This window comes from Pteropus medius, unplaced genomic scaffold, assembly GCF_902729225.1.
Source record: "Pteropus medius unplaced genomic scaffold, Ma_sr-lr_union100, whole genome shotgun sequence".
Taxonomy (NCBI): Eukaryota; Metazoa; Chordata; class Mammalia; order Chiroptera; family Pteropodidae; genus Pteropus; species Pteropus medius.
The window spans coordinates 29,409,200-29,419,590 of NW_024352787.1; the positions used below are offsets into that span (position 1 = coordinate 29,409,200).

General features: G+C 43.3%; 1 protein-coding gene across 3 annotated transcripts; it reads right to left on the reverse strand.

Annotated features, from left to right (window-relative positions):
• Positions 1 to 2,400: 2,400 nt before the first annotated feature.
• POP7 (POP7 ribonuclease P/MRP subunit) lies at positions 2,401 to 3,639 on the reverse strand. 3 transcript variants are annotated; one of them, XM_039849081.1, is made up of 2 exons: positions 3,417 to 3,639; positions 2,401 to 3,097 (listed from the first exon to the last, which is right to left on the reverse strand). In XM_039849081.1, exon 2 carries the CDS (start codon positions 3,086 to 3,088, stop codon positions 2,666 to 2,668), a length of 423 nt encoding a protein of 140 aa, XP_039705015.1. In that variant the 5' UTR covers positions 3,089 to 3,097; positions 3,417 to 3,639; the 3' UTR covers positions 2,401 to 2,665. The 3 variants fall into 3 exon arrangements, with proteins under 3 accessions (XP_039705015.1, XP_039705014.1, XP_039705016.1); XM_039849080.1 differs by lacking the exon at positions 3,417 to 3,639 and adding an exon at positions 3,278 to 3,414; XM_039849082.1 differs by lacking the exon at positions 3,417 to 3,639 and adding an exon at positions 3,344 to 3,362.
• Between the last annotated feature and the right edge of the window lie 6,752 nt (positions 3,640 to 10,391).

A 10,391-nucleotide genomic window follows, 5' to 3' on the forward strand; every position in this document is an offset into this window, starting at 1 on the left:
GTTAAGCCACAATTTAAAAAAGCCTGACAGAATAACTCAGCCTTGTGAATCAAACACAAACAAATCACCTTCCTCCCCTGCTCTCCCCAACCTCATTAGGAGGCCCCAAACCCTTCCTTAGCAAAATGACTCATAGTAACAATTGTAGCCCTATTTATTGAGCCTTTACTAATGTCAGGACAATTCCAAGCACTATTCAAATTATTTGCCTTTTTAAGCCTATTTGTCTTGCTTCTTAATTAGACTTTACAGGACCAACAGTTTATATATACCTCTTTGGGCAGGCCTGGCCCCCAACACAAATCTCTATAACTAATGGATGCTATGGATGATGAGCAAATGTCTACAACTGCCTACCTCCAAAATAAGCATTAGAATTCTGGCCTCTGAGGATGTTTACGAAGTAGGTCATTATGCACTCACTGTGAGCTCTGCGGCTGAGTAAAAAGAAGGGAGAACTACATTTGGACACACCTTCTGCCACACCCATTTCCCAAGGTTTAGTTTTTTTTTTTCCCTTCCCATTTCCCAAGTTTTGATGGAAGACACTTCAGAGAGCTAGTAGAAGGAGGGAGACAGGGGAGTGGCCAGTGGCCAGTTGGCCTCCCTTTTGGGCTCCCTACAGAAAAGATGGAGTTCCCTGCCCTGCCCATAGCTCAAACTCCAGTAGATGCAGGAGGCTTCCTGTCACCTACCTGCCCAGACACACTTAAGGGTGAGCCCCACACCCTCTCTTCCTTCAGTGGCAATGTCTAGGGGCTGTTTATGTAAACCTGCCACTGAGTGAAGCCACACTAGCAAGAAGTGAGAGAACATGGAGTGGAAACAACTACTAGGCTGCAAGATGTAGCTGCCAAAACCAACCAAACACAAAAGGGATGCCTGCCACCACCTCAGCTGGGCCCAGGCCAGGAGCAGAGACAAGAATACATACGTGCAGGGAGACGCATAATTCCACCCAGCTCCCATTCTGCTACTGGGGGGCTCCCGAGAAAGAGAATCTTGCATTCAAGGCGGATAGGGGAATGAGCATAGGAGAGTATAATGGGAATGTCTCCCTTCTTCTCTCCCCAGCCTCCTGCTTTCTATCCACCCTGAGTGACCCTCCAGCCCCCAAACATACTCTGCCTATTCACGAATACCCTTTGCATATGCCAATCCCTCTGCCAGATAGGCCCCCTCCCTTCTTTTTTGCCTGGCACACTCCTGTTAATCCTTCAAAACCCAGGTCAAAGGTGAAACCATCTTGGACCCCACCAGGAAGTTAGCCATTTCCTTCTCCACATTTCCATATCATGGCTACTCTTACTTCTTTCTCATTCACAAAAACTGTGTAGCCACCATCCCAATTAAATGGTAGGGGCTATTTTATACTCATCTTTGTATCCCCAGGGCCCAACCTAGGCCTTGGCTCACAGCAGGTACTCAGCATGTTTAGTTGTTTGAATGAAGCATTAGTTCTTCTGTAAGTCCACTTTCTTGAGTTGCTGGCAGTCATTCACCCAGCACCAAAGTCCCTCATCAACAGAATACTCAAGCCAGAAGGGATTTTGATAAAGAAGCCTGATTTTCAGAACCCAAACTGCCTTCAAGCAAACTAGAGCAAAATTGTTACAAACCTTTAAATCAGAGGCTTTCAAACTTGACCTCAACCACAGTAAAAAACAAAATTTACATCATAACTAGTACACATGTATATATATACATTGATAACTGAAAAACCATCAGCATTACCATTTAAGTTGTACTTCTTTTTAGCTTGCTTTTTAAAAGGCTATGATTGAATAAATTGATTTTAGGATCCACAAATGGGTCACTGCCCACTTTGATAAACATGAGATAACAGATCCTCCTACAAATACCCAAAAAGTATTTATTATTTGTGTGCCCAGTAATTCTGGAGGAGGCTTTCCTTTCCCACTAGAAAGGCCCAACCAGAAGGGTCTAAAGGGCTCTGGAAACTATCTGCTTGGAATAATTTAGGCCCTGCAGGACCAGGAAGCAAATGAAGCTGTGTGCCTGTGTGTCAGTCCCTACCACAGTGTTACAAAGGAAGCCCCAGTCTCTGCTTCCCTCATCCTTAAACCCTCACCTTTGCTGTGCTCAGGAACTGCCACCAGAACCTGATGCTTCCCAGCATACAACTATCTCAGCTGCATTCAGCAGACAAGTGTATATACCTTATCCATCCCGCCTGCCTCTGAGAGGACAAGCAATTTTAAATTAAACATTGGGTTATCAGGCTTCTGCACTGTGCTAGTTTATGTTACACTGTCCATAGTACAATCTGAAGACAAGAAACACTTGAATTCCCCTCCTGCAACTAAATCAAGTTTTCTACTCTCCTTTCCAGGTAGGTACACACAGACTTTACACAGGGGAGAGGCAGTGGCAGTGGGGTGGCTGGATACTAACACAACTTCATACTTTTTATTGTCTAGGACAATGGCTACAGACCAAAGATTCAGGAAGACCCACTGCTTGGCCCAACAAGAGACATACTTCCCCTCTCTAGACAAATAGTCCTATGGGCTATGAGGGTACAGGTTTTTTATCTTACAAACTCTGGTTAAGAAGTCCATGGCAGTACTCAGCACAAGGAGAGTCACATCTGAGCCTAACCGTGTGTGTATGGGGTGGACAGGGCAAGCCAGCTTCATTTCAATTACTTGGGTGTGACCCTAAAGACTCGGATGTGGATGGCAGAGTTGTTGCGGGTGCGGGTCAGAGGCTCTCGTGTATCAGTCTCTGGTTCCAACTCATCGATAAGCTCCACTGTGGAGGTATTGGCAGCCACCTGCAAGGACCCGAAGCTGCCAGCCTGCAGCTGTAGAGCAATGTTGATGGCGCGGTTGATGGCCAGGCCCAAGCCATGAATGTAGATCTCAGTGCATAGATTCTGACCCCGTGCCCCTCCGTCCAGCAGCTTCTGGCAGCGGGCTAGCTGGGCTTTAAAGTCAGTTTTCATGTTGACATAAATGTCATTGGGCCTCCGGGGCAGTCGGTGGGGCAGGCGCTTCCGAAGTGTGTACTCCACCGGATCCAGCTCAGGCTCAACAGCCCCGCGGGGCTCTCGGTTTTCTGCCATGTTGCGTGCCTGGTATGGGAAAAGGACGAGATCAGCGAGGGGTGACAAGAGACTTCTCTTCCTTTCCTACCCCATTTCCTGCCCGGAGAGTGCAGCCGTGAGGGGCGCAACTGATGCCCCTCTTGCTCTCCAGCCTCAGTCCCCGCAAGCTCCCGTATCTCTCCCACGACTAGTTCTTGGTGCTTATACCTTCATCACATCGCTCCCAACCTCAGGCCTCTCCACCACCCCCTTCTCTGGCTCTTGCGCGCCTACTCTCTCGGATCCACAGTGGTCTCCAAGCGCACGCGGCCCGCTCCCTGCCAAGCCACTCAAGCGTTGCACTGACCGGCCAGAATAGAAGGCGCAGCCTGCGACCCTCAGGCCCCAGGAAGGGACGAGAAGGGGCGCGCAAAAAAAAAAGCCAAATCGCAGGCGGCGCGGATCTCCCGAAAGGGCTGCAGAGTGCGCACGCTCACGGTTCCCTCGCGGTCAGGCTCGCGCGACCCACGAATCCCCTTCCCGGCATCCGTTCTCCTTTCCCCTTTCCAGAGCGCTCGCGCAACCTCGCGAGGTGTTTGAGTAACGCGAGGCTTCGGGACCTACCACGTGTACGCCTCCGAGGCGGGGCGCGGAGGCAGGGGGCGGGCTCCACGTCGAAACGGGAGACTTAGAAGGAGGAGGGTTTGCTTCCCTAGGCCAGTCCAAGTTCCTGGGCGGAGGTGTCCTGGGGCGGGAGTGGAGGTGGGGCGAGGAGGACAAGCGGCTATTCCAGGTGTGTGGAGGATTTGGGCGAGGGTCTTGCAAAGATAAGGGAGGGCGGCGAGTTCAGGAGGACGTGATCGCGAAGGAGCCTGAAAGCTAGTCTGGACTCTCGCGTCCATCGCAGTTCCTCTGATCAGAAGTGGCGTGGCAGAGTTGGCTGAGCTGACCTCTCTCCCAAGGTCCCTATGGCCCTAAACGGAGTGGGGCATTGAGTGGCGAGGTCTGGCCCTTAACGGATGACAGCGTCCCAGGACTCTCTTGCAGTTCACAGGGACCCGTGCCTCTCCCCTGCCTCTTACTGGGCTGACTCCATGCCAATCTTTGGGGACCCAAGCTCTGAGGCCCAAGTTTTACGACTCCCTAAGGGCACACTGACCCACCCACCAACTCTCAGCTATCACCCATCACCAGTTTGGCGGCTGTCTGCGACCGGGGAAAGGGGACATGCGCCCCCTAGCGGGCAGGACTAGGCAGCGCGCGGTGACGCCGGCCTTCGTGTCTTCCGAAGGCCAATGAGGAGGTGTCCTCTACTAGGGGAGGAGATTCTCTGCCCAGATTTGGGTAGCTCCTGGAGCGTTCCCTTCAGACATGAGTTAGACCTGCACTGGGGACCTCAAGCTACTCTCTGAACTACCCTCTGAGTTCTTCTCATCATTCAAATGGGGATAATTCCTGTCTTGCCATGAACTGTGAAGCCCAATACAACCTTGTAAACTGGAGGCCTACACATGTGAGTTGGCATTTTTATAGCCCCCAGGCCCCTCTTTAGTTGCGTAGGGCAGAGTCTAACCTCATTTGACTGGAGGTTGGAAAGAGGTCAGGTTTTTGAGAACTTCTTCCAGCACCTTTTTTTTTTTTTTTTTTTGACTTACCAGACTTTAATGACTGATGATTATTATGATTATTTTAAAGGGCTTATCTAGTCTGCAACACAGAGGACATAGAGGCAAAATGAAAGTCAGGGCTGAGTGTGTAATTAGTAAAGATTCATGGGTCTTCCTCCTGGGCATAGTTAAACTGATTACAAATAGAAAGAGATTTTTGGATTTAGCATGAAAATCTCCTTGCTGGGCCCAAAGAACTGTAGTTCTTTTAGCTTCAAATTCTTTCATTAGCTGCAAGTGTGGGGGCTTATGAGGGAGGTGGGGGGATGGAGGGTAGGAAAAAGGCTGCCTACAATCCTGTTCTGCCTCAAAAGTGTCATCTGAGCTGAGTTTTAATGAATAAACAGTTTTTCAGGGAACCAAGGTATATTCTGGAAACAATAGTATTTTTAAAAGAAGGGAAGCATAGCCTAAGCTTCCACCTCAAGGAATTAGAAAAAGAGCCAAATAAAGACAAAGCAAGAAGATGGGAGGAAATAAAGAGCAAAACTCAATGAAATTGAACATGGAAAAACAATAAACTCAAACCAAAAGTTGGTTCTTTGAAAATATAAAATTTATTTAGCAAGACTAGCAAAAAAGAGAACACGAGAAAGAAGACTCAAATTATGATTATCGGAACTGAAAGTGGGGATAGATCTAAAGAGCCCATATGCTAAAAGGTACTAAGAGAATAAGACAAGTCTACATACATAAATTTGACAGATGAAATGGACCAATTCCCAGAAAACCAAACAACCAAGCTCAATTGAGATTAAACTGATAATCTGAATAGTCCTGTAAATATTAAAGAAATTAATAGCTTTAAAAAAAACATTTAGAAAGAAATATCTAGGCCTAGATGGTTTCACCAGTGAATTTTACCAAAAAGAGAAATAACACAAATCCTACACAATCTCTTCCAGAAAACAGTAGGAAGGAATATTTCCCAAATTTCCTGAGGTCAAAACCAGACAAAAGACAAATGTTCTGTCATGAACAAAGATGCAAAAATCCTCACAAAAATGTTAGCAAATCGATTCTAGTAGTACAGTAGTCCATAGTTTTGCTTCTCAGTTTCAGTTACCTGTGGTCAACAGCAGCCTGAAAATATTACACAGAATATTACAGAAATAAATAATTCATAAATTTTAAATTGTGTGCCATCCTGAATAGTGTGAAATCTCACCTTCCTGCTTCATTCTTTGAGGGATGTGAATCATACTTCTGTCCAGTATATCCACACTGTATACACTATCCACCTCTTAGTCATGTGGTAGCTGTCTTGGTTACCAGATCAACTGTCAAGGCATTGCAGTACATGTGTTCAACCCACCCTCGTTTTACTTAATGGCCCCAATGTGTAAGAGCAGTGATACTGGCAATTCAGATATGCCAAAGAGAAATCAAAAAGTGCTTCCTTTAAGTGAAAATGTATGTATGTATAGGAAAAACAAAGTAGGTACAGGGTTCAGTACTATTCGTGGTTTCAGGTATCACTGGGAATCTTGGAATATATCTCTTGCAGAAAAGGGGGATGACTATATATAAAAAGAATTATAAACCATGACTAAGTAGAGCTGACTTCAAAGATGGTTCAGTATAAGAAAGCCCATCAATGTTATCTACCATATTAACAGTCTAAAGAAGAAAATTCACATAATCATATCAATTGATGCAGAAAAACTATTTAACAATTTAGTACTCATTTATGATAAAAAAAAAAAACTAAGCAAAAAAATACAAGGAACATCTTCAACTGCTTCAGTCGATAAAGACCACCTACAAAAAACCTACAGCTACCATTATACTTAATGGTAAAAGACTAGCCACCTTTCTTTTTAAATCAGGGACAAGACAAGAATGCCTTCTCTCAGCACTCTTATTGTTGAAAATCCCAGTCAGTGCATTAAGCAAGAAAAAGATACAGATTATATTTCTATATACTGGCAATAAACAATTGGAAACTGAAATCTAAATATCATTTACAATCACTCCAGAGATGGGGGAGGTGGGAGAAATATTTACATGTAAGTCTAACAAAAATTTTACAAAATCTATATGCTGAAAACTACAAAATGCCAATGAAAGAAACCAAAGAAGATCTAAGTAAATCCAGAGATATACCAAGTCCATGTTTTGGAAGATTCAACATAGTAAAGATATCAATTCTCCCCAAATGGATCTCTAGTTTTAATGCAATTCCTATGAAAATCCCAGCAAGAATTTTTTGCAGATATAAACAAGTTTAATGTTAAATTTACCTGGAAAGGCAAGATAAGTTAAAGCAATTTTGAAAAAGAAAAAGTTGGAATCATACTACCTGATTTTAAGACTTAACTATATAAACACAATATCAAAACAGTGTGGTAACTGCCAAGGGATAGACACAAAAATCAATAAAATGGAATGGAGAACTCAGAAATAGATTAACACAAGTACACCTAGCTAATTTTTGACACCAGTGAAAAAACAGCTGAATGAGGAAAGAATAACTCTTTTCAGCAAGTGGTGTTAAAGCAAGTAGACAAATAGGCAAAGAACTGAAATGGACACAAAATGGACAGTAGATCTGAATATAAAATGTAAAACTATAAACTTTTTGGAGGAAAACATAGGAAAATATCTTCATGACAGAGGGTCTGGTAAAGAGTTCTTAGATACAACTCCAAAAGCACAATCCATTAAAGAAAAAAAGCACAATCCATTAAAGAAAAAAAGTTCTTAGATACAACTCCAAAAGCACAATCCATTAAAGAAAAAAACAGAAAAAACTTTACTCTGTGAAAGACCACATTAATAGGATGAAAAGGGAAGCCACAGACTGGGAGAAAATATTTGCAAATCATATATGTGACAAAGGACTTGTATCCAGAATATAAAGAACTCTCTAAACTCAAGAATTAGAAAACCACCCAGTTAGAAAATAGGCAAAAGTCTTGAATAATTTGGCAAATAGGGTATAAGGGTGGCAAATATGCACCTAAGATGCTCAATATCATTAGCCATTAAAAATGCAAATTAAAACCATGACGACCACTACACATCTATTAGAATATCCAAAATTAAAAATCTTGATAATACCAAGTGCTGAAAAGAATGCAGAGAAACTGGATCCCTCATATATTGTTTGTGGAACTATTAAATGGTACAGCCACTCTGGAAAAGTTTGGCAGTTTTCTTCTAAAACTAAACATATATTCACCATATGACCCAACAAGAACATTCTTGGCATTTAAAACTTGTACCTACATGTCCATAGCAGTTTTATTTATAATAGCCCAAACTGTAAACAATCTAGGTGTCTTTTAGCTGGTGAATGCTTAAACGAATTGGTTTATCCATGGACTACTACTCAGCAATGAAGGTGGGAATAAGGAGCCCTGTTAGATGGTTGGAATGCTGGTGACATCATAGAATACTGTACTAAGCAGCTGACAGTTTAGTGTGGAAGGCAAACAAAAGATGAGCAGGATAGTGTGACCAGTGGGGAGAATGTACAAGATTTGGTGGACTCTCAAGGAGGAACAGCCAATATGACATTGGGAGATCCAAGGTTTTCCAAAAGAAACAATGGCTGAGACAGGAGTGTCTAGCAGTGTGTAGTCCCTCCTGTTACAATGGAGAGGTCTAGAAGGACTATGCCCTAGAACAGAGGTCTCCAAACTCCGGGCTGTGGACCAGTATCAGTCTGTGGCCTGTTAGGATCTGGGCCACATAGCAGGAGGTGAATGGCCAGTGAGGGAAGCTTATTCTGTTTTTGCTGCTACTCCCCAACTAGCATCATCAATGCCTTAGCTCCACCTTAGGTCATCAGGCATTAGATTTTCATAGGAGCACCGGTCCCTGGTGCCAAAAAGGTTGGGGACCACTGCCCTAGAAGATAAGAGAGAAAAGAAGGAATCATCCAAGGATGTAGGAGCAGCTAGTAAGGTAGAAGGAAAACCAAGGGAGTATGGAAGTCAGCTGAAGAAAGCATTTCCTGGAGGAAAGAGTGACTGGCTGTGTCATATGCTACTGAGAGGCCATGTAAGATAAATGGGCCAGGGGATTAAGCAATGCGGCAGTCACTGGTGACTTGATGAGCAGTTACAATGAACTTAACACATGGCCGAAACTAATTTAGAATGCAATAAATTAATTTTAAGGCCATTTCTGTTCAATAACTAGCAATAAGCAATTTATGAACTTTCACTCCATGTGTGTCTTTTCGTGATGTCTAAAAGATTTTCCAAACTTCAACATCCAGATAAATATAAAGGTTCACAACTTAGATTGGTGAAGCCAGGCTAATAAACTGATTTGACACTAAGATCGTCCTTATCTTTTTGTATTTCACTAAAGGCAAACACCACAGAGGAATTTGCCATTAAGAAAAAAGGCAGAGCTTGGCTGCTTAAGTCTTGAGACCTCCCTTTCATCTAGATTAATCATCTAACCAAATCTCTTAGTTCAAAAGCTTGCACATTTAAAACAACACAGACTAAGATATTTTACAGCATAGCACCTGAATAAACAAAAATATTTTAAGTCCAAATGATTCGTTTGGAACTTTTTTCTTTAATCCTGTATGGGAGATTCAGTCTGATATCATAGTTTCCTTTCTCAAAGAGGGTGTTTATATGATTAATTTCCAGTGTCATCAGCAGCAGCAAGGGTTCCACTTTACAGTTAGGGACATTACTTGCTCAGGGTCACAAACTGGTACACAGAGAACCATGATCACTCCAATTTTCTATCCTGGAGTCCAGCCTTGCTCTCCTTGACTCACGACATCTAGTGGGTGCTACTGTTGGATCAAATACATTTTCATTCAAGGTCCTCAACTGGAGTATCACTTTACTTCTCTTCTTTCACCGGCCTGGATTGTTGCTATTCTCAAAGGAATGCCCATTTTTCCTAAATCTATCCAAATCCTGCCCTTCCAGCTCAGCACAAGCCACCACTGTCCCCAACTTCTTCTCCACAGAGGTCCCCCCTCATTGCCCCTGTATCATTTTTCCACAATTTACACTCTCACATTTGCTAATTAATCATTAAAATATACTACGACCTCACTCGTTTAGAGGTTAGGCTGCTGGTAACATCAACCACCCAGAACAGAATCTAGTAAAGTTAAAAAGCAACAACAAAAGCTTTTAAGAAAAAACAGCTGTTATAATAAGCTTTTGAACTTTATTCTAGGAGACTTCTGACCTGATTGGCTTCTATAGATGTATTTTCATACTGTGTTAACAATCTGAATATTGTGGACTCTGTGGTACTAAAGGCCCCTATGAGCTAACATTCGTAGAGTGCTTGCCCTGTGCCAAGCACTGTGTTAAATGCTTTACTATACAATCTAGAAAAGAGAGATTGATTAATTTGTCCAAGGCTACAGTTGGTAATGGATGGAACGAGTACAGGAGCCCTTGCTTTAAACAATTGCATTTTCCAGTCTGTGAGCAAGCAGCTTGACCTACAACACTGAGGTAGGAATCCTGACTTCAAGAAAGTCAACGGAATTGAAAAAAGCAGACACTAAAACTACAAGTGTATAGAAGTCCCGGGGGATACTCCGTGCGGGAACAAAAGGCCTTGCTGGTAGCTCCTACGGTCGGTGCTGTGAGGGCACAACAAAGGGGATTCAAGTTCTAAGTTTGAACTTACCTTTCCCTGTTTTGAGGGTTATTTTGTATTTGGTAACAGTCGTTTTA